A 24,332-nucleotide genomic window follows, 5' to 3' on the forward strand; every position below is an offset into this window, starting at 1 on the left:
TCGTACGTTAAGGACTACCTCTTTGCGGTTTTCCATTCCAGACGGAGTCGCAAGCTGTGGCATCTCCCAACTGCAATCCGATAGGAGAGCAGCAAACTGCCACACTAAATGTCACTGCCTTGATTTAATGCAATCGTCTGGGGAGCAGGATATTACAAGCATCATAATTTGTCACATCAAGGCCCCATCACTTAGCACAGCTCCCTTAGGACAGGGCTTTTCGTGATCAGCAACGTTAGAATTAGAAGCAAGAAACAGAGAGGTGGTTTAAAAAAACAGGGCCAGTAATACAAAACTGCCAGAGCAAAAAAAACAACCCCTCTGTAATCGACCCACAAAATCAAATGAATTGGTTTTATTTGGACAAAAGAAAGGAAGAGACTCAAATGGCATCGTATCACCTCTACTCAGGAAATTTCCGACTAGAACCTATAGCAGGGATAGCTAACTTTTTTGCTATCGCGTGCCAAAAGTGGGGGTCGTGCAGGGGGGGTCACGCATATGCCCACACCCTTAATTCAGTGCCCCCCACTCCCCCCCGCTTTTGGCATGTGGCGGCAAAAAGGTTACCGTCACCCTCCCCAGGCTCCAGGGACTTTCTTGGAGCCTGGGGAGTGTGAAAACGGCCTTCCCCACCCCACCCCCCGGAGACCCTCCGGAAGCTGGAAACAGCCCGTTTCTTGACTTCCGGTGGGCCCGAAAGGCCCGAAAATTAGCTGGCCGGTGCACGCTCACATGGCCACAGATACGGCTCCGCGTGCCACCTGTGGCACATGTGCCATAGGTTCGCCATCACGGACCTATAGAATAATAGAATTGGAAGGGACCTTGGAGATCTTCTAGTCCAACCCCGTTTGAGCAACACCCTATACCATTTTAGACAAATTGTCTCTTTTTGAAAGCCTCACCCACAACTTTTGGAGGCAAATGGGTCCATTGGTTGACTGTTCTCACTGTTAGGAAATTTCTCCTTAATTCCAGGTTGCTTCTCTCCTTGCTTAGTTTCCATCGTTTCTTGTCCTGCCTTCAGGTGCTTTGGAGAATCGGCAAAGACCACCTCTAGCTGGCCCCCCAACTCTCTCTTCTTTGTGGCAACCCCTGAGATATTGGAACACTGCTATCATGTCATCCCTAGTCCTTCTTTTCATTAGATTACAAGCACCCAATTCCTGTAACCGTTCTTCATAAGTTTTAGCCTCCAGCCCCTTGATCATTCTTGCTGTTCTTCTCTGCATTCTTTCCAGAGTCTCAGACTTTTTTTTTTTAATTGTGGTTGATCAAAAACAGAGATTGATTCCAAATTATTAGCTTCCCGCAAGTTTTTAAAACTGGAATTGTAATTGAAATCTCCTGCTCAATTGTACTGTTATTGCTTTATTTTTTTGTACTTTATGTTGTGGCTGTTTTATTGTACTTCTATTATATTGTTGATGGCTATATTGTTCTTGTTAGCTGCTGAGAGGTATAAATCTGACTGATCGATCTACCAGTATGTTGGAATCAAGCAGATAGTTTGTCAAAAAGAATCTAGTCTTCAGCCCAAGTCTTACAGTAAAAAAAATAATAATAATTAAATCAAGGTTCTGCCACTGAAAAGACTTTCTTGTAATATTCCATATTGGGTTTAACCATAGCCATGAACTATATTAAAAATACCGTGTTCAGGCACAAGTCATACAACATATCACAACAGCTGGATAAAAACATAATTTCATTTTTTTTTTTTGGTTTACCTGATGAATAAACCAGGCAAAGGTGGCCTGTTAACAATCCATGGTTAAGCCAACTATAGCTTAAAATGACCCTCTATATCTATCAGTGGTCAGATGAGTACATTGTTCTATGCAGTGATGAAATCCAATTTTTTTTACTACTGGTTCTGTGGGCGTGGCTTGGTGGGCATGGCAGGGGAAGGATACTGCAAAATCTCCATTCCCACCCCACTCCAGGGGAAGGATATTGCAAAATCCCCATTCCCTCCCCACTCCAGGGGAAGGATATTGCAAAATCTCCATTCCCACCCCACTCTGGGGCCAGCTAGAGGTGGTATTTGCCGGTTCTCCGAACTGCTCAAAATTTCCGCTACCGGTTCTCCAGAACCTGTCAGAACCTGCTGGATTTCACCCCTGGTTCTATGGCAAGCTAATCAAGGTTTTGCATCCACAGTTTGCTGAACAAATTGTAAATAACTCTTAACAAAGTATACTAAACCATAGTTTGTAAGCCAGAACAGCTGCTTTTATGGCACACTAACCCTTAGTCAACTACTTTTTACTGAACTAACCCAATTGGTTAGATTTATACAATGCACTGACAATGTTCATATAATGGGTTTAGCCATAGTTAATGGAACCGTGTCCCAAAGGTGATTTTTCAAAAAGCAACTGGACTTCCTTTGTTTTTCCTTGAAGGATGTTTCGCTTCTCATCTAAGAAGATTCTTAAGAACTGATTTACAGGATTCCCTGGGCATTCTTTAGATCAGGGGTGTCAAACCCGATTTCATTGAGGGCCGCATCAGAGTTGTGTTTGACCTCGGGGGGGCCAGGGGGGGCATGGCCAGCTCGACGTCACTCATGTCAGGGGCACCGGTGATGGCCCAAACGCTCTACAAGCAAAAAGGGGCTCCTGAGCTCCGTTTTCAGCTGCGACGGCCTCCTGCAATCCTCTGCCAATGACAATGAAGCTCGGGAGGGCCACTCCCAGTCCTTGCAAGCTCCGTTTTCGGCTGCGACAGCCTCCTGCAACCCTCTGCCAGGGAAAATAGAGCTTGGGAGGGCCACATGTGGCCCTCGTGAGCTCCGTTTTCCCTTGCAGAGGCAACCCGGGCCAGTCCTTCATTGTTTCCAGGGTGGCCCTGTGGGCCAGATTTAAGCACTCCGTGGGCCGGATCCGACCTGTGGGTCTTGAGTTTGATACCCCTGCTTTAGATCATGCCAAATAACTGAAAAGCATTCAGATCTACCGGTTGCAAGGCATTTTTTATTATTGCAGGTTAAATACGTTTTCAGTGTCCAGGAGACAGTAGAAAAGGTACTTTTTCCATTGACCTCTTAGTGTCTGAATAGCCACTTCACCAGTTCTAACCCTCTGCTCAAGACTCCCTCAACCTCCGGTGCATCTCCTTTGCATGTTGGTGGCTCTTGGCTCGGTTGGCTTCATACTGGAAGGAAAGGAAGGCAGGAAATGAATCACAAAGAAGCCATGGCACCCCATTTGAAATGCAGCAAGCTTTCCTTATCATGCAGGAAAGGAATACACGTGACTTGAAAGAAAACGTATACATGAACTGGCAAAACATAAGCAAGCAAAGAAAGATAAAAAATTCTACTTTGGTTATTATTTGATTTCCGTGATTCATTGTTTCACTCAGTTGAGGTCACTCTAAGCACTGAAAAAAACAGGCAATAAATTTGCTCCTTTCCAAAGCCTCCTTTGCTTCCCTAACGCTAGCATTTAGATTTATATACCGCTTCACAGTGTTTTTACAGCCCTCTCTAAGTGGTTTACAGAGTCAGCCTATTGCCCCCAACAATCTGGGTCCTCGTTTTACCGACTTTGGAAGGATGGAAGGCTGAGTCAACCTTGAGCCAGCCGGTCAGGATCGAACTGCCTAGCACTTGGCAGAGTCAGCCTGCAGTACTACATTCTAGAAGGGAGGGAGGGAGGGAGGGAGGGAGGAAAGAAGGAAGGAAGGAAGGAAGGAAGGAAGGAAGGAAGGAAGGAAGGAAGGAAGGAAGGAAGGAAGGAAAATAGCAATAGCATTTAAACTAATATACTACTTCATGAGCCGAGGTGGCGCAGTGGTTAGAGTGCAGTACTGCAGCTACTTCAGCTGACTGCTAGTTCAGCAGATCAGTGGATCAAATCTCACTGGCTCAAGGTTGACTCAGCCTTCCATCCTTCCGAGGTGGGTAAAATGAGGACCCAGATTGTTGGGGGCAATATGCTATTTAGTATACTGTCTTTGGTGTAAGTCGCCCAGAGTCCTCGGAGAGTGGGCGGCATAGAAATATGAATAATAATAATAATAAATAATAAATGGTGCTTTACAACCCTCTCTAAGCAGTTTACAGAGTCAGCCTATTGTCCCCAACAATCTGGGTCCTCGTTTTACCCACCTCGGAAGGATGGAAGGCTGAGTCAACCTTGAGCCTGGTGAGATTTGAACTGCAAAATTGCAGGCAGCCGACAGTCAGCAGAAGTAGCCTGCAGTACTGCACTCTAACCACTGCACCACTGCGGCTCTTCATGTGTAGTGAATTCATATGTTTTTGAACCAGAAGAACTAGGACCCTTCACTGCAAACTGAAGTATGCCAGATAGACTGCCAGAGGCAAAAACAGGAAATGTGTAAAGCTACTGGGTTACTAAAAATCATACCTATGTAATGTTTGGAGAACCAAAATGTAACAGCAGGGTGACAGGTTATATCATTGTAGCCTTGGGCACAGGTGGCCCACAAATCCTCTCCCCAAATGATCCAAATTTTGGAAAAAGGGGGAAATGATTACAGGTAGCCCTCATTGTATGACAGTAGCCTGCCCATCATGGTCATAAACCATGATGGTTATAAATCAGGACACCCCACGTGACCAACCTGATTTTACAATCTTTTTGCAGCCACTGTTAAGCAAATGCTGCAATTTGTAAGTCACCCCCCCCCCAGAAGAGTCTTAGAAGTTTAAAGAGTTGCTAAGTGACCGGTCGTAAGTCAAGGAGTCCCTCTATACATATGGGACAGAGTTCCAGTACCTATAATGAACAAATTAGTTACATTGATATAAGTTGGTATTTATTGGAAAGTAAATAAATTGGAAAAGAAAGGAAAACCACTTAAACATGAGCCAGCCATGTGCTGCAGCTGCCAAAAAAGCCCCTGCAGTCCTGGGATGCATCAAGATCATGAAAAGTGATAGTGCACAAATAGTGCATTAATGCACTTTATAATGCACTAATGAGGCTGCTCGTGGAATATTGTGTGTAGTGTGTGGAAAAGAGCAACAAAAATGATAAAGGGCCTGGAAGCTAAATTGTATGATGAACGATGGAGGGAGCTAAGTATGTCTAGTCTACTGAAGAAGGGAAAAATAGATTAAGATTTGTCAGTCATGTCCACTCTAGTGTCAGCTTTGGAAGCCATATTAGGCCGGAAGCTTCCATGCTGCCACCTTCTTGTGTGTGGGAAAGTAGGAGGGGGGGATTTAGTAGAGGGGTTGCCTGAAGACATAATAGCATTCTTCCTGTCGGTCAAGGTCAGGGCGATCCTGCATCTGGAGAAGGAGTGCTCGGAGTGATGTCTCGAGATGGGACAGTGATTGATTGGAGCATGTGATCGACTGAGGAGTGAGGGGATGGTTTTGGGGGTTTTGATTTACTGAGGGAAAACCCGGATCTCTCAGATTCGGGTTTTCCCAGATGTGCCAGTTTACCTATTCTAGTAAATAGAACTTTGAAAAATGCTTGCTTCAGAGTTTTTACTTGGAGTTGGGTTTTTTTCTGGAACGCTGACATCTAGGGCACGATGCTCATCCCCATTTCTTGGCCAAGGGAGCCAGCGTTGTCCGAAGACAATTATCTATGATCATGCGGCCAGCATGGCTATAACTCCAAAGGTGCACAAAACGCTGTTACCTTCCCATCAAAGTGGTACCTATTTATCTGCTTGCATTTGCACGCTTTTGAACTGCTAGGTAGGCAAGCTGAGGCAAGCAGCTGAGGCACCCCATAGCTCCAAGCTTGGGTCTCGAACCCAGGCTGTCAAATTTTAAATAGTGCCTTACCTCTTTCCTTAGGCATTTCCTCATTTCTCTGTCAAAATCATTGCAATGGCCAAAAAATTTCAAGAAGGGATGCTGGAAGGAAAAAGAAAAAGAAAAACAATCACTTTGATATTATTAAAAAGAAAAAGAAAAATCCAAGAATCTCCAGTATTACTTCTCCCTATGCCAACCATGTACTTTTTAAAGTCTTCAGCTATCAATCAACAAGAGAAACAAACACATTGCAAAATCAACATCCAACATTAAATTACTTACAAAATATGGTTTTTTTAAAAAAAATTTCTTCCAAGAAAATAATAGCAGTTGCTAAATTAAAAGGTCAATTGTTTCATCCTATTCTCTACAACGGTGGAATGTTGTTTGCTTTATGTTGAATTTTCGCTTTGGTGACATCAGCTGTCGAAGCTTGTTCTTGAGCTGCTAAAATAAAGCCTTCGATTTCTTTCTTTAATATGCTTGATCTTACCCAGCTTCATGTGGGGTTTTTACTGGCTTTCCCTTCCATATCCTTCACGTATTTTACTATATGGTATCGTATTTTATTATGGTATTATTACTATATTATACTTTATTATAATATTATTACTATATTACATTTTATTACAGGGGGATGGGGAGTCTGGTGTGCTGTGGTCCATGGAGTTGCAAAGACTTGGACATGACTTAGTGACTGAACAAAATTATAGTATAGTGTAGCCATGATGGTAAACCTATGGCATGCGTGCCCAAAGTGGCACACGGGGCCATGTCGCCTGGCACACGTGGTGTTGCCCGTTCCTCTTCTGGGTTTCTGGCGCACATGCGAGCACGATGATTTGCATGGCCTTTTTGCATGCAGCAGTGACAGAAACTAGATCTTCTAGCTGGTCTTCCGTTTTCCTGCGTGAGCATGCGCGATGGCTAGCTGATCATCGCATATGCACCAGAAACCCGGAAGAATAGCTGGCTGAAACCGGAAGTTCAGTAGCTGAAACCAGAAGTTCATTTTCGGGCACGCACATGCACCCTGGGCATCTCCTCTTCCGGTTGCGGCCCAGATGCGCATGCACTCAGTGCTGAAAAGGTTTGCCATCACTGTATTATAGTATTACTATTACTACTACTACTACTACTATCACCACTATTAATTTTATTATAGTATTTACTACTACTAAAATTATTAGCCACCTCAATCCCAAAGATTTTGGGCAATTTACAAATTCCAATACACAATTAAAAACATCAAAATGTAAAACAGCCTGGGCAAAATCAGTCAAAACAAAAATTACCAGGGCTCCATTCACCTTCAATATTGCCCTTCAAAACTGAATCTTGGCATGGATCTAATAATTAGCTGCATAATTTCCTTTCAGTACACCTGTAACTAACTGGAAGGGGCACGTGAAACTTGAAAATATGCTGTGTTTAGACGGAGGTGAATTCCTGCTGGAGCTCAAAATATTTTCTCAGGTGATACTGAGCTGGAAATGGAAGTACTCCAGGTAAGCTGGAGAAAATATCCAATGCATGACAAATGAATAATAGTCTTTTGGGAGGCACACTGGTCATTTTTAAGTCAAACAAAAAGCCGAGTTGGTTTTGTCAGATTTGGGGAGAATAAAGAACCGTAATTTATTTGCGAGTGGTAAATCTTGCAAAGTACAGAGGAAATGTGACTCCTGTTCTACAGCATAAAGACCCTTTTCCTCGCATTGTAATTTAAAATATAGCTGAGAAAGATGTTTAATCCAGCATCTACAATTGAATAAATAATTCCAGAGGCTCAGAAAGGATTTTGGTTTTTTTTTTAATATTGCCTCTCCACCCTCCAGTCAAAGGACCTTTGACTAAAAAGCCATTTTTAGCCAATACAATAGAAGAATTTGCTTTTTTAAAAAAAATCTCAATGAGAATTTGAGAGTTTCTGAAGTTTTATTTGAATCCTTTGTTTGGTTCAGAAGACAGAAGTTATTGAAAAGACAGGAAGCGGTTGGCAATTCTATTGATTTCAGTCTGGATAGGCTAACGTTTATGCATGCATTTTCACAATGGAAGACACAATTCGTGGAAACAGAAGTTCGCGTTGGTTTCAAGCTGCCCAAAACACCACTGGCACCAAGAACATAAAAGCCCAAGAAAAGCATTCCTGTTGAGAATGGGAAGTATACAGAGGATTAAAAAGCTTTATTTACGAAGGAAAGGACGAAGAAAGAATATTTTCGTCCTCTCTTCTCCCCGGACCCTTCAAAAAATATTTTCACAAGTGGTGCGGGAGGTAGATTATATATAATATTTCAAGCATGCTATCCTTTTTCACAACGCCGGTCCTGGGCATATGTTAGGATAATAGTATAGTATAGTTTATTGAATAGCCCGAAGGCCTTTTCAAACAAAACAGAAAAGAAAAAGGGAAAAAGATAAAACAGTTACAAAAATAGCAATCTAAAAATATATGATAGATGACATTAAAATTTTACAATATCAAATTTCAATAGCTAAATTGCCAAGACTAGATAACCCAAATAGGATAGCTCCTCTCTAACTGAGCTCATCTTCCTTACAATCGATAAATTTTTTTTTTATATAACTGGGTCGGATTGCCGTCATTCTTTTAAGGTATCGAGTGATCGCTCTTACCAGGGGAGGAGAGTCAGCCCTCAACAGAAATGCTAATTTTTGGCTTATATTCCAGTGGGGAAATTTATTTATAATTGGGGACAGATATTGTTTTCTTACTTCTTGATAGAGACTACATTCGAATATTATATGCGCCGTGTCCTCCACGACGTTTACCCCACATATGCATTGTTAGGATAATGGAATGCTACGGTCTTTGCTGGACCAGCCATTCCTAAAAAGATTGATCCCAAATATGGTTAGGAAAAAAAAATTGCCCTTGGTTCTTCTAATGCTCTCAGTGGAGAAGAAAGTAGCGGAAGAATTTCTACAGCAATTGAAAGAAATGTTAGAGGCTGGAACTGCCTTTCCACCCCGTGGAAACAAAGGACTCTTAAGACTCTAAGCTCAGTTCCGTTAGGAACGGAATCAAACCTTCAAGGACTTCACAAGGGTATCTCACCTCATGTGACTTCCTGCTAAACGTCTGGGGCAAATCTTGTTTATAAGCACAATAAAAAAGTCACACTGTTCAAGGTATAAAGAAGTTCTAATAGGGGGAAACTCTTTTTGTAAATTATGGAAAGCAATTTACCTACAAAGGAATACAAATTTACAAAGGAAGCAATTTCTTTTTAATCACATTCACCTTTTTTTTTCCAGGAAACCCTAAGTAATAACAACTCTGCCTTCATGTGTGTCTGTCGGTCTCTTGTCTGTCTGTCTGTCTGTCTATTTATCTATCTGCCTCTATCTATCTATCTATCTATCTATCTATCTATCTATCTATCTATCTATCTATCTATCTATCCCTTATATCTATCTCTCTATCTCTCTATGTCTATCTAGCAAGCTAGCTCTATCTATCCTGTTCCCCCCCAAATAAGACATCCCCTGATAATAAGCCCAATCGGGCTTTTGAGCGCATGGCAATAAGGCCAAGCGCTTATTTCAGGGTTCAAAAAAATATAAGACAGGGTCTTATTTTCAGTGAAACACGGTATCATCTATCTATCTATCTATCTATCTATCTATCTATCTATCTATCTATCTATCTATCATCTATCTATCTATCCATCTATTTTCCACCTACCTACCTACCTACCTACCTACCTACCTACCTACCTACCTACCTATCTAGATCTATAGCTATCTATCTATCTTTCTATCTATCTATTTACCTACCTACCCACCAATACCATAGCATATGAACTGGAATGAATAATGTTAATATATTGTTGCCAGTGTGATATCACAGGTACTCATTCTCTCTTTAATGAGTACCTGTGATAAAATAAAAGCTGTTTTGTGTCCTTTTAACAAGCCAAAATACTATGTAATGAGGACCAACGTAAACCACTATCCTGGTCAGGTATAATTATGGCTAATATTGTACTTAAAGGTACCTAATCTCTGAATGCATGAAAGGATTGTGACTGTGCATGGATATTAACTCAGAGAAAGGTTCTCTTGCAATCAGGGACAGGCAAGGATGTTCCCACAGATGAAATCCTCCCAAGATGGGGGGAGGGGTGAAAAAGCTCTTAATTATTGACTAAGGCATAATTAGGAAGAAGGAAGAAGCATCTCATTGCTCAAAGAGAAAAGCTGCAATCAATTAGACTTGAAAGTGAGACAATGGCCATTGCTACAACAGGCATGTGAAAACAGATCTTTAGTGACAACTTTACCATATTTGAAAATTTGGAGTTTATTAACAGGCAGAAAGGAAATCTCTAAGGAACTACAAGAGAATAAGAGTCATACTACTAGGACTCAAAAAAGACTGAAGGAAGGAAAGGAGGGAGGGAGGGAGGGGAGGAAAGAAAGAAGAAAGAAGGAAGGGGAGGAAGGAAAGAAGGAAGGAAGGAAGGAAGGAAGGAAGGAAGGAAGGAAGGAAAGAAAGAAAGAAAGAAAGAAAGAAAGAAAGAAAGAAAGAAAGAAAGAAAGAAAGAAAGAAGGCCATATTTAAATTTGAGAAGAAAAACTAAAAGCAAATATAACTGTCTCTAAACACAGGCAGTGTGTTCCACAAACACACAGACACACATATACATGTAAAGATTATAATCCTTTTATAATCTACACCAGACAGGATTGAGAATAACAGTTTTAAATTACCGAAAGGGATTTTTTTTTCCCCCCTCCCTTTCAGAAGAAAAATTTCTCAATGTTCCAGTCCAAGAACAATTTTGGCCAGGCCCCTTAAGGGAAATAGAAACAGTTTTGTGTCTCCTTCTGCAATGCCCTTTTTATATGACATTGAATTAATAACTCCTGACTCATAACCAGCCAAGATCAGACAAGGGGCTCACTTGTTTCCTCTTAGCTGGCAGCTCAACGAAGATTTCTTGACGAGTTGTCAAATTTCTTGTGATGATTTCGGCGGAAAGACAATTAATTGTTTAGCAGTCATTTCTTTTTCCTCAAAACATTTATAATAAGAATCCGGTCGTCTGATCTGTGTCCCCGGCACTTTTTCTGGTTTAAACTTTTTTATAGCTTCAGAAACTTCCTCTATTGTTACAGGTCCATTCATAATTTCTCTCTGCTCCTCGGTAATCCTCGATAAATTTTCTTTCTTTAGAGGTCCATCTATTTTCTCCACAGAGATATCATTTGCTTTATACAAGTTAGAATAATATGATGAAATGATTTTTCATGGCCACACTATCCATTAATATGGTGTCTCATAGTCTGAAAAAAAATTCTTTTTTTCCTTTTGTCATTTATATGCAAACCATTTTCCTGGCTTCTTTGCAAATTCACAGATGTTTTTTTCTTAACATACTTCGTTTTTATTTCCATTTAGCTTACTGTTAACATAGATAACTTTTTGTTGTAAAAGCTTAATTTGATAAGAAATATTTATCTTCCCTGGGAATTTCTTTTAATACTTCCATTTTTCCTGTGTATTATCCAAAGTAGCTCGTTGTTTCTCTTGCCTCTTTTTAAAATCATTATTATGCTCTTTGAAATAACCTCTGATAAAAAGCTTTACAGGTAGTCCTCGACTTACAATAGTTCATTTAGTGACTGTTCAAAGTTACAATGGCACTGAAAAATGTGAGTTATGATCATTTTCACACTTCACACCGTTGTGGCATCCGCCCGTTGTGATCAAAATTCAGACGCTTGCCATCTGACTCATATTTACGACCGTTGCAGTGTTCTGGGGTCATGTGCTCACCCTTTGCGACCTTCTGACAAGCAACGTCAATGGAGAAGCCAGATTCACTTAACAACCGTGTTACTAATGTAACAACTGCAATGATTCGCTTAACAACTGTGGCAAGAAAGTGGTAAAATGGGGCAAAGCTCACTTAACAAATGTCTCACTTAACAACAGAAATTTTGGGCTCAATTGTGACCATAAGTCGACGACTACCCATGCTTACATCCCAAACCATTCTTATATCAGTAGCTTTTTTTTCCCCACTTCCTAGAAAGGCTCTGGAGGCTGGGGACAGCAAAAAATGGGCCTTCCGGTCCCACCGGAAGTTGGCAAATGGTCCGTTTCCGGCCTCTGGAGGGCCTCCGGGGATGGGGAAGGCCGTTTTCGCCCTCCCCAGACTCCTAGAAAGGCTCTGGAGGCTGGGGTGAGCAAAAAATGGGCCTACCGTGCCATCGCGTGCCAGGAGCAGGGGGAGTGGGGGGGGCGTGCATGCATGCATGGGGGCAGGGCGCATAGAATTATGGGTGTGGGCACGCACGCGCATGACACCCCCAACCCCCCCGGGCATGCGATGGCAAAAAGGTTAGCCATCAGTGACCTAGGCATTCTGATTTGCAATACAGGCAATGTGTAAAAAAAACCAAAAACCACCTTGTTGTAAAGATATTCCTAGCAACATTCTGTGCGTTCTTGAGGGAGCAAGGGACAGGCAGAACTCTCTAGGCAAAATTATCTAAACTATGGTACTACCAACAAAAGCCAGACTTGTCTAAGAACAGGATCACAAGGTAAGCCTCTTATCGGTGAAGATACTGCAGCATCCTGGATTTCTCTCCGAGTCTTACCTCCTTGTGGCACTTTTGAAGTTGACGGATGATAACATTACACTCTTCAGTATGTAGGTGAGGCGACAAGTTCGGATGCATCACGAGTTAGGAAACCGCTCATCCAAAAGGAAAAAAAAACATAGATTCTTCCTCCTGTCAATATTGTGATATAAATAATGCTTAACGTCATGCCATCTTATTCTGAACACATTTGTTGAGGAAGAGCACAGCGGTGAAATCTACTTACTTTCCCTTCCGGTTTGGGCGCCCTCCCGCATGGGAGCGCGCCTCTTCTGTGCATGCGCAGATGATTTAAAAAGGGACATAATGACGTCCTGGCAGGTGGGCGGAATCTCCCACCGCCGGCGCTACCAGTTCGGCGAGCTGCATAGAACCAGGGGGATTTCACCGCTGGAAGAGCAACGTTATTGGAACCAAGACATGGCTGTAAAGCAGGGGTGTCAAACTTGATTTCATTGAGGGCCGCATCAGGGTTGTGTTTGACCTTGGGGGGTCGGGGATGGGCGCGGCCAGGTCAACATCACTCATGTCGGGGGTGCCTGTGGTGGCCTGTGTACTCTGCCAGCGAAAACGGGTTCCCAACCTCTGTTTTCGGCTGCAACGGCCTCTTGCAACCCTCTGCTAGAAAAAACGGAGTTTGGAAGTGCTGCCCACGGCCCTCAAGAGCTCTGTTTTCAGATGCAACGGCTTCCTGCATCCCTCCGCCAGCAAAAACGGAGCTTGGGAAGGCCGCACACAACCCTCCCGAACTCTGTTTTTGATGGCAGGGGCACTGTGGGACAGTTCTTTGCTGATTCCAGGGAGGCCTTGCAGGCCAGATCTAAGCACCCCGCAGGCTGGATCTCAGCCCCGGGCCTTGAATTTGACACTCCTGCTGTAAAGCAGGGTGGATAAAAATCAATGATTTTTTTAAAAAAATCAAAAAAAAATCAGATTTTTTTTTATTTAAATCAGATTTTTTTTATTTAAATCGGATTGTTTTGATTTTTATCGAATTTATTTTAATAAAAAACTTTTGGGGTAAAAATCTATCGTAAGATAGTTTACTATTTAAGATACATAAATAATTTAGTTTATTCAGCATGAAACGGAGCTTAGTTATGTAGCATGAGGCTGTATATTCTGCAACACTGGGACTATCGGTGAGTCAACAGCGGGTCAAAGGAGTAGCAGAGATGACAGCTGCTCTTTAAAAATTATGATTTAAATCGAGTTGATTTAAATCAAGCCTTTTTACTAGTGATTTAAATCATGATTTAAATTGTGGTTTAAATCAACTCGATTTAAATCAAATCCACCCTGCTGTAAAGCATTTCTGCGTGCAGTTGACCTTGAGCCAACAGCATGTTCTACCAGCTTCCTGCCGTATGAAGACTACTCCTCAAGTCAATTCCAAAGCAGTGGAAGAACTGGCCTAATGGTCATTCAAGGAACTACAGACAGGTTTTCAAATGGGATTGATTTAAAGAGTGACCTAATCCAGCCAACCTTCTGGAAAGTCGCAAAAAGTTGCTGACACATCAACTCTTCCTAAAGAAGTTCCAGCCAGAATTAACCACTACAGTATACAGTATGGCAGGACCTGTCCAAGGTCCTGATATTCTTCTTTTAAAGACCACATAAAACAAAGCCCTGCCCTTCCAATAAGTTTCTGTATTGTCCCTTGAGATATTTGAACTACCTAGTACAGAATATAGCTACAAAAAGCCCACATAACAAGATTGTGGAACCTGTGTCTTAGAGGGCCAGATTTGCTTGTAATCTTAGAAGCTTAGAAGGATCCATAAAGTAAGGACTCCAAGTCTAGCTTGATAAACTTGATAAACATGATAGTAAATCTTCCAATATTTAAGGATCTACCACAAAAAAGAGGGGGTCAACCAGTGGTGAAATCTAAAATTTGTTATTACCGGTTCTGTGGGCGTGGCTTGGGGGGGTAATGTGACTGGGTGGGCGTGACCAATCTTTTTTTACATTTGCAACCATTTTTTCTACAACCTCTTTGGCGGTAAAAAAAATGCTTTCAAAAGGCTCTGATGATCCCAGCTGAGTTGCCTGATCAGCAGAGGCTTTTTTTCTTTTAAATGCCTCTGACGATCCAAGCTGAATTGCCTGATTGGCAGAGGTTTTTGGGTTTTTTTTAATTTGATTTATATGCCGCCCTTCTCCGAAGACTCAGGGCGACTTACAATGCGATAAGCAATAGCCTTCATACTTTTGTATATTTATACAAAGTCAGCTTATTGCCCCCACAAACTGGGTCCTCAATTTACCTACCTTAGAAAGGATGGAAGGCTGAGTCAACCTTGAGCCTTGGCGAGATTCGAACTTACAGTAATTGCAGTCAGCTGGTGTTAATCACAATGCTATCAGTCTGCTGAGCCACCAGGCCCTGGTTAAGCCTCTGGTTGTAGAAAAAATGCTTTTAAAAGCCTCTGATGATCCCAACTGAGCTGCGCGATCAACAGAGGCTTTTTGTTTTAAGTTTTAAAAGCATTTTTTCGGCCGAAGAGGTTGTAGAAAAAATGCTTTTTAAAGTTAAAAAAAAAAAAGCCTCTGATGATTGTGCGGCTCATCTGGGCACGGGGGGGGGGAACCACCCGCCACCATCGCTACCGGATCGGGTGATCCGGTCTGAACCGGGAGCATTTCACCCCTGGAGTCAACCCATTCTCCAAAGCACCTGAAGGTAGGACAAGTAGCAATGGATGGAAACTAATCAAGGAGAGATCTAACCTAGAACTAAGGAGAAATTCCCTGACAGTGAGAATAATTAACACACACACCCAACTTGATAGAAATATATGAATTTTTTTTGGGGGGGGGAACAGCTTGTTTCAACTGAGTGGGCTCTGAAATGCAGATAAAACAAATCAACGGAACCCATTATAGCTAAAAGTATGTTTTCTAATGGTCTTTGAGAAGCTGGTTTAAGTATTAGTTCTTTATGCAGCGATGTAAAGTTACTTATAGATTCCAGTGATTGTTTTAAGTGACATAGGCCATAGTTCTATACGTGATCTTAAACTAGGTTGTGGTGTGTGATTGTATTAATTTCTTCCTGCGCTGTTTTACTATTTCGTATTATGGCTAGTGACAAGCTCATAAAAACTAAAATGGATAGTGTTGTTATTCCACGTTGCACGCTTTGTTCTCCCTCATTACAGTTTTATTATTGGCTAACTTTCCCTGCTTTTCCCAATAGTTACTAACAATCTGAAAACAGATCTAAATTTGTTCGCAGGGATAAACAACAGTCACACAGGACCTAAAGATCAACTCAGCTGATACCACCAGATAAATAACTAACTTTACAGCCAACTGTTTTGCAGGAAACACTCACTTTTCAGGGACTTTTTTTTTTTTAAATTTGATTTATATGCTGCCCTTCTCCGGAGACTCAGGGCGGCTTACAATGTGCTAAGCAATAGCCTTCATACTTTTGTATATTTATACAAAGTCAGCTTATTGCCCCCACAACTGGCTCCTCAATTTACCTACCTTAGAAAGGATGGAAGGCTGAGTCAACCTTGAGCCTGGGGAGATTCGAACTTGCAGTAATTGCAGACAGCTGGTGTTAAATTACAGTGCTTCTGTCTGTTGAGCTATCCAGACTTCAGATGAGAACAAATCAAACCAACCAACAATGGGCCTTACTCCCGAAATATGTCAACCTTAGCATTTACCTGCAAGATCTGCAGTACCCATAATACAGTCTCCTGTTAGGAAATGTCACAAATCCAGTAGCAAATATTTATGGTCCCAGGATTAAATCACATTAGATTAATAATTGAGAAAAGGAGGAGGGAGGTGGAAGAAGGGAAAAAGATAGACATGTTTCAACTCCCATGGATGGAAAATGGCAAGGAATATCTGGAAGGTTGTTTCCTTCTTTCTTTCTTTCTTTCTTTCTTTCTTTCTTTCTTTCTTTCTTTCTTTCTTTCTTTCTTTCTTTCTTTCTTTCTTTCTTTCTTTCTTTTATTTGTTTACTAATTTTTTATCTCACCTTGAGCCAAAGTTACCCTGCTGATTTTTCCACGCCTAAGGCAGGACTAGAACTTACCAGCTCCTGGTGATTGACTCAAAATCATCAAGTCGACTTTTATGCCTAAAGTAGAACTAGATCTCACAGTCCCCTGGTGACTAAACTAAAGTCACCTAGCCAGCTTTTGTGCCTAAGGTAGAACTAGAACTCATACTCTCCTGTTTTCTAGCCTGATGCCTTAACCACTATACCAGTGATGGTTAAACTTTTTGCCATCATGTACCAAAAGCGGGGAGGAGCATGGGGAGGTCATGCGCACGCATGCCCACACCCATAATTCTATGTGCTCCGCCCCCGTGCGTACGCACGAGACACATACACATCACCGCGCTCCCTTCGCTTTGGCACGCGATGGCACAGTGGGCCCTGTAGGCTTGTTTTTCACTCTCCCCAGTTGAGAAATGGGCCATTTCTGGCCTCCGGGGGACCTCCGGGGGGGAAGGCTGTTTTCGCCCTCCCCAGACTCCTAGAAAGGCTCTGGAGCCCAGGGAGAGTGAAAAACGGGCCTCCCCCACCTCCTCGGAGGCCCTCTGGGGGCTGGAAACAGCATGTTTCCTGACTTCTGGTCGGCCCAGACGGCCCGAAAATTAGCTGGCTGGGGCGCACATGCGCGCCAGAGCTGAGCTCATGTGCCCACTGATATGGCTCTGCGTGCCACTTGTGGCACACGTGCCATAGGTTTGCCATCATGGCACTATACCACACTGGCTCTTTATTCCTTTTTATACTCTCTAATCCATTGTTGGCAAGAAATAGAAAGAAAGAAAGAAAAGGCTGGGGCCAAGTGATCAGATCACAAGGTCTGCAATTTTGTATTAAAGAGAACTCATTTTGCACATTTCAAAAATTATTCCGAAATGCTTTGGACTTGGACAAGCAGAACCCCACTCTGTTATTTAATCCAGAAGCCCAACCTCACCCAGGCTACCATGTGAAGCTGAAAAAGTGGTACCGCTTTCAAGATCTCAACCTCTAATGAACGGATTTCTTTAAAGCAGTGGAATTTTCTTCATTAAAAAAAATGGGCTCCGTTAATGAAGAGCAAAAAAGCTTGAGTAAAGTTATCAAGCACCCTTTAGAACCATGGTGGCACAGTGGTTAAGAGTATAGTATTGCAGGCTACTTCACTGCCCACTGCCATGAGTGCGATCCTGATGGGGCTCAATATTGACTCCACCTTCCATCCTTTCGATGTCTGTAAAATGAGGACCCAGATTGTTGGCGGTAATATGCTGACTCTGTAAACCAGGGGTCTCCAACCTTAGCAACTTTAAGACTTGTGGACTTCGAGTCCCAGAATTCCAGAATTGAGCAAAGCTGGCTGAGGAATTCTGGGAGTTGAAGTCCACAAGTCTTAAAGTTGCAAAGGTTGGAGACCCCTGCTGTAAACCGCTTAGAGAGGGCTGTAAAGCACTGTGAAGCGGTATGTAAGTCTAAGTGCTATTGCTATTGCTACCCTTTCCTAATAATTCCTGTATGCCAAGCCCTATTAGTAACTGGTAGAAAGATGACTCCACAGATTGCAATCTCCATTTGAGGTTTGTGTGTCTATGCAGAGAGTTGCATGCTGCTCCTACATGTTTGGAAGCAAAATTTATGAATAAAAACTGTTCAGAAAAATACGTGATGTTGGTGGGATAGATATCAATAACACAGATGTCAACTTGCAAAGCTTTCAAGTTGCCATGAGCAGGAGGGAGGGAGAACTGATAGAGCTGATTGATTTCCCTAACTGAAGTGCATTCCATACATTCTTCCTGACCACAATCAGAAGGAGGGTGTTTTCATAGCCAGCCAAAGTGGTTAATTGGAGAATGTGATTTATGACATGGCCAGAGAGGAGGGGAGAGACAGGGTCATAGGGGAACGTAAATCTACGTGGGATTAGTTCTAACTGCATCCAAATATTGCTGAAATGGTGCTCCTAATAAATGACTGTATTTCTTTTGAAGTTCGGCTCATGGCTCATCAATTAATTAGGGCATCTTTCAGAAACTTCACAGACAGTTAGAACTTCACAACAGAACTGTAGTTCTGCAGCACCAAAACACAAAGTTAGCGCAAGCCCTGGATTAATAGAGCACAGAGAAATAAGTTAGGAAACTTACACGATGAAGTTGTAAAGCTATTACAACGGGGAAAGTGATAAGGAGAAATTCCATTTCGTAAATGGCTCTAGTATGTTTGCAAAATTGGCACATCTCTGATGAGCAACTGGCCAAGATGTCAATTAAATGATTTACTGGGAAACAAACGGTTGTGTTTGTTTGCTTGTTCCTTGTTGATGGATTGCAGGATTAGTAAATGAGTTAGTCAAACTCATAAATCACTCAAACGTAGAGCTTTTCTTATTATTTGATTCAAGGGTAGCTGAACCTACATGGAAATTGACTCGTTTTCCTCCACTTGCTAAAACAAAAACAAAAAACAGGAAGCAAATACAGCCTGGCCTTCTTTTCTCTGGCTCTAATCTGAGATTAGAAAACCTATCTGGTTTGGTGAAGGCTGTCTTGAGTTTGGAAAACATGTCACAGATGCCATCGTAAAATAGCTGCCATCATGGAGACAAATCAATTCACAAGCTGGCATTTTGTGTGGTTTTGTTCCCTTTCGTCTTTTCTAATCTCCTTACTCAAGATGTTATCCCAGCACAGATCTTCCTTTCCTTGTAGGCAAGTGGATCCAGTTCTAAATGAAGTGTGGAAATCTTTTAACAACCCATAAATCAATCCCTGATTTGGATCATATGAATTAGTTTGTCTGATGAGCCTGAACATCATAAAATAACTTCCTACATTCCATATAAGATTGAAGCTTCTAGCATAGGACAACTGCATCCTCCCCTTGCTCACAGAGACACCACAACAGAATAGAATAACATAGTTGGAAGGGACCTTTGAGGTCTTCTAGTCTAACCCCGTTCAAGCAGGAGACCCTATAACATTTCAGACAAATGGTTGTCCAATCTCTACTTAAAAACCTCAAGTGATGGAGTGCCCATAACTTCTGGAGGCAAGTTGTTTCACTGATAGTTTTCACTGTCAGGAAATTTCTCCTTATTTCTTGGCTGCTTCTCTCCTTAATTGGTTTCCATCCTTGTTTCCTGCCCTGTGTTGTGGCTCCGTTGCCTGAGCCTGGGCTATCGACAGATGCAGACTCTGAGAGTGAGGGGGAGGAGTTGGCAAGGCCTCCCTCTCCAGGACCCTCCTCTCTGGCAATGCCTCCGGAGAACACCGAAGGCCAAGAGATAGGCCCAGAGCCAAGCACGTCCCCACAGCCACAGGTGGACAGTGACGAAGTAGATAAGTGTTGGCTGGATCCTCGGCAGTGGCGCAGGGAGAAGCGTGCGCAGCAGAGGGGAAGGCGTGCCAGAGATTAGCTGAGTCACTGGACCACACCCCACATGGTATAAATGTGGGTGTGATGGCCAGTTCAGTTTGTGATGAACAAAAACTAGAAATAATCCATGATCTCTGCGTTACTGGACTTCTGCCTGCCTTGTCGGACTGCATTTGGACTAATCCTTGTATTGTTGAAACTTTGCCTGCTTTATCGGAATGCTTGCAGTCTAATCTTTGTTTTGTGTGAGTAAAGTCTGAATTGGCAGCTAGCCACTGGGTTGCTGCCAGCTTTATCTTCAAAGATTTTGTCGTGTGGCTTATTAACTCTGGGCCGTCTGTGGGGGTGCGTGTGTGGGGCGGGGACAGAACACCTGGCCTTCTGATGCTTTGGAAAATAGGTTAAGCCCCTCTTCTTTGTGGCAGCCCCTCAAATATCGGAACACTGCTATCATGTCTTCCGTAGTTCTTCTTTTCTCTAGACTAGTCATACTCAATTCCTGCAACTATTCTTTGTATATTTTAGCCTCTGCCCCAATCATCTTTATTGTTCTTCTCTGCACTCTTTCTAGAGTCTCAACATCTGTTCTGTATCATGGTGACAACTGGATGCAGTATTCCAAGTGTGGTCTTATCAAGGGATTATAATGAGTTAAATAAGGAAATGATGCCTTGATTTACACTCAAGCATTGAGCTGCTCTATTTCCCGCTGCCAGGTGCCGCTGTCATGGAGAAGAAAAAGTCAGCCTTGGAAAACTGACTTAAACTGATGATAGCCAACAACAGAGGGTTTCAAGATACTCCCCACTTCCTTTCTCCCTGCACACTAATGTTGAACCAACCTAATGCAGGATGACCTTAATCAGCACTCATATCATTGTAGGGCTGAGCCATGCTTTGGATTCAGTTCCAAACCAATGCTTTGCAGCCTGCAAAGGTGTGTATCTGTGTGTGTGTGTGTATCTGTGTGTGTGTGTGTGTGTGTGTGTGTGTGTGTGAATGTAACTCCTCTCTGCAATGTATTTGAAAGCGGGTCCCACTGGTATTCTTTTTAAAAAAAGAAAAATGGCAGCTGGATGCAGCCCAGAGCTTTCATTTACAAATGGGCCCCCTGCCTGAAATAGAAAGCAAATCTTAGCTGGGATAATAGCATCCTGGATTGGGAGGGGTGGGAACGGAGAACTGAGCTTAACTCCTAGTGATGACATAAATATATCCGTTCGATTTTCTTGCCAATGGTACGGAAGAGGATTGCCATTGCAGTCTTCTGATTTTTTATTTATTTATTTTTTACTTCCAGTCTAGTCTGTAGCCTTGAAATTCTCTGATAATTTCCCTTTCCAGCTAGAAACCATGCCCGGTTCCGTTTAGCTTTTGAAGCCGAAAGGTCCTGCTGTCCATTAAGAGCAGCTCTGGGGAAATAGGAAGAGCATTTCCCAACATGTCTCCTAAATCTATGGATTACGGATGTTCAAATTATAGCACCTGCAGAAGATCACGGTGGGAGCATTTGAGCTGCTTTTGAGCCAACTGGCAAGCGTCTTCCTTCTGCTTTTAGGGCTGAGGAAATCATTTACCCAGTAAAAGGAGTTCCTGTGAACAAGAAACAAGTTTTCTCTGGGGAGAAAATTATTTCTGTGCTTATTCATTTTTTTTCTTATTGTCATCCCACCTGGCCTGGAAGTTTATTCAACGTGGCTGAGCATTCCACTAACAAATTAATATACAAATAGCCACAAGGTGGCAAGGCAGAACAGATTATCCACTGCCCTTTTCTTGTAAATATTAATATGTAAACCGTGTAAGAATAATAATTCTATTTGAATAAGAAGCTTAAAATGCCAGTTGTCCTGTTTTATGCAAAAAATGCATTTTTGGCCAGGATTATTTGATCCCTTACAAAGTGGTATCATATTAAGAACTTTATGTTCAGTTATAGCACAAGGCTATTTATGGCCTAAATTATGTGACAAAAATGACATTTTCACGGATGCTTCCCTACAACATGCTGCACAGAGTAATCAGGCTTTTTTCCCCTGGAATTTATGATTCCTTCAAGTATTAGTAGTAAGCATCTTAGAGAAAAATGTCTTTCTAATTCACAATGGAGATATAACAAAACACTTCAAATGATTCAAATGATGCATGAAATCCATTTCTACGTTTGCACAAACAGAAGAATGAAAATAGAAATGGCACAGAGTGCCTTTCCTTCGATTTATTTGGTGGCTAACACTATTTTTAGGATTCAATATTTCTGCTACAAAGATATATATTTATAATGAAAGAAATACTCAGAAATTTGAAATCTAAAGCTGCTTTTCTTAAGTTGTTTATTAAAAAGTGACAAAATGACGCTGCCTTAGGAATCTAACATAGCCAAATCATCCTATTCCCAGACTTTTTAATTGGAGTAGTAGTGGCTCTTCACAATATGGTCAAGCTCTTTTTAAAATCTATCTAAGGACCGAGTTCAGGATTAGCTATAAGCAAAGCATGTAGAGGTCCTCACTTAATGGCCAGTTGCTTATTGATCCTTCAAATTACAACTGCTTGGTAACTGTTTCTCCTTTACAGCCGGTTACAGCATTCCATTTTTACGTGTTGCGATTCACAACATTCCAGCAAAAACACCACAGAAATGCACTGATTCACTTAACACAATGGCATTCCGCCACAAAAAAAGGTTGTAAAATTGGGTCAGTCACATGGGTGCCTTGACTTATAATCATGACTTATGATGGAAAGCCTGGGCTCCATTCCATCACTAGTCAAAGATCAACTGTATACGTTATGAAAAACAGTTTTCCCTTCTGAATAAATATGAATAGGGTTGCATTACAAATCCATCCGTGTTGGTGAATGACAAGCAAATTTAAAGTTCCTTCAACCCAACTTTATTCTCAGTTTAACATCTGCTGCCTAAAAGATACATCACAGTCTTAATATTACTAAAGCAGATGAATATAATGCCCAACATGCTTTGTTCTGCAATTTATATACAGTATCTTCTGTTGATTGATTTATATTTCCACCTTTCATTTCAAGGGTGCCTCCTACAGTATCACAACAATACATTACCCTAATACTCGAATGTCAAAACAATTGTTCTACTAGTTCAGCTTTCAAAATATACAATGATCAACGTAACTTACAAATGGGTCACAATTTCAGAGAACAGAAGACTGCTTTTAAACTCATTTATGCTCAATAAATTATTAAGAATCTGTGTTGCTAAGCAAGGCAGTTCTTAAGTAAGTTGTGCCTTGAGTTTACAACCTTTTTGTTGTTAAGTGAATCAGAACAGAATGGAATAACAGAGTTGGAAGGGAGCTTGGAGATCTTCTAGTCCAACTCCCTGCTCAGGCAGGAAACCCTATATTATTTCAGACAAATGGTTATCCAATCTCTTCTTAAAAACTTCCAGTGTTGGAGGATCCACAACTTCTGGAGGCAACTTGTTCCACTGGTTAATTATTCTAGCTGTCAGGAAATTTCTTCTTAGCTCTAGGTTGCTTCTCTCCTTTAAATTTTAGAGTCCGGCTCTCAAAGTCTGTCTAAGCATCTGACATCCAGATATGATTGTCTGAAAATACAGCAAGGTGATCACCCAAGACAGAGGAAGGAAGAATAATATCTTACTTAAAGAGAAGAAAACCCATAAAGGCTACACTTATTTAAAATTTTACCCCCTGGTATTATTTAATACTGATGACTGATGGGCTGCATGCAATCAGGTCCCCAAAAGCTCAATGACAAATACGTCCAATTACCCAATTTGATCCATTTATTAATAGATTAATCACTAAACATAAGAAAATCAGCAGTATCTAAATCCAGTTAGCACTTTAACTGCATTATTTCTCTTTTAGGAATGACTGCGATCCTTTAAAATAGCATTAATTTAAAAAAAAATATCTTCCTGGGAGGCCATTCGCTCTACACAAAAATTTTCTTTTTCACTTTCATCAATGAAGGTATAAAGGGATCTTCAACTTTTTTTCTGTTAAACTCTGCATTCCCCTAATATATATTTTGAGGATAAGCAACCTGATGCTCTCCAGGAATCCAGGACTACAAATCCCCAAATTTCTAGCTTGATTATGTCTGGGGATGATGGGAGTCATAATGCAAAACTCTGGAGAAACAAGAGAAATTTTTAAAACATTTATTCAAATAGATTCGGCGTGCACACATATAATTTAGTTGTATAACTTCATTTTATATGAAGTTTTATGTATAGACATACATCATTACTATTTTTCTTCCCCTTCACATTTTATATTACTATATAAATCATTACTATTTTTCCTCTCCCTCACATTTATCTCCCTCAATTGAAGTTACACTCCGGCTTTTCACCTCATTTTAACAAAACTAATAAAAAATTAACTCACGCTGAAATAGAAAGTTAAAATATCTTACCAGGAAGTGCGTAACCCGGAAGCGAACGCTCATCCATCCGGAAGTTATTCTTGGTTAACCTTTCGTCACATGCCGAGGTGTTTCGCTCCGTCTCCGCCCCCCCCCCTCCAAACCGGGCCCAAG

General features: G+C 41.6%; 1 protein-coding gene across 1 annotated transcript; it reads right to left on the bottom strand.

The window, feature by feature from the left end:
• Nucleotides 1-2,961: 2,961 nt before the first annotated feature.
• Nucleotides 2,962-24,323, bottom strand: CMC2 (C-X9-C motif containing 2). Its single transcript, XM_034425417.3, has 4 exons — nt 24,210-24,323; nt 12,398-12,532; nt 5,783-5,854; nt 2,962-3,162 (listed from the first exon to the last, which is right to left on the bottom strand). Exons 2-4 carry the CDS (start codon nt 12,476-12,478, stop codon nt 3,094-3,096), a joined length of 222 nt encoding a protein of 73 aa, XP_034281308.1. The 5' UTR covers nt 12,479-12,532; nt 24,210-24,323; the 3' UTR covers nt 2,962-3,093.
• Between the last annotated feature and the right edge of the window lie 9 nt (nt 24,324-24,332).

Source organism: Pantherophis guttatus, chromosome 11 (assembly GCF_059756535.1).
Source record: "Pantherophis guttatus breed Tessera chromosome 11, ASM5975653v1, whole genome shotgun sequence".
Classification (NCBI taxonomy): domain Eukaryota; kingdom Metazoa; phylum Chordata; class Lepidosauria; order Squamata; family Colubridae; genus Pantherophis; species Pantherophis guttatus.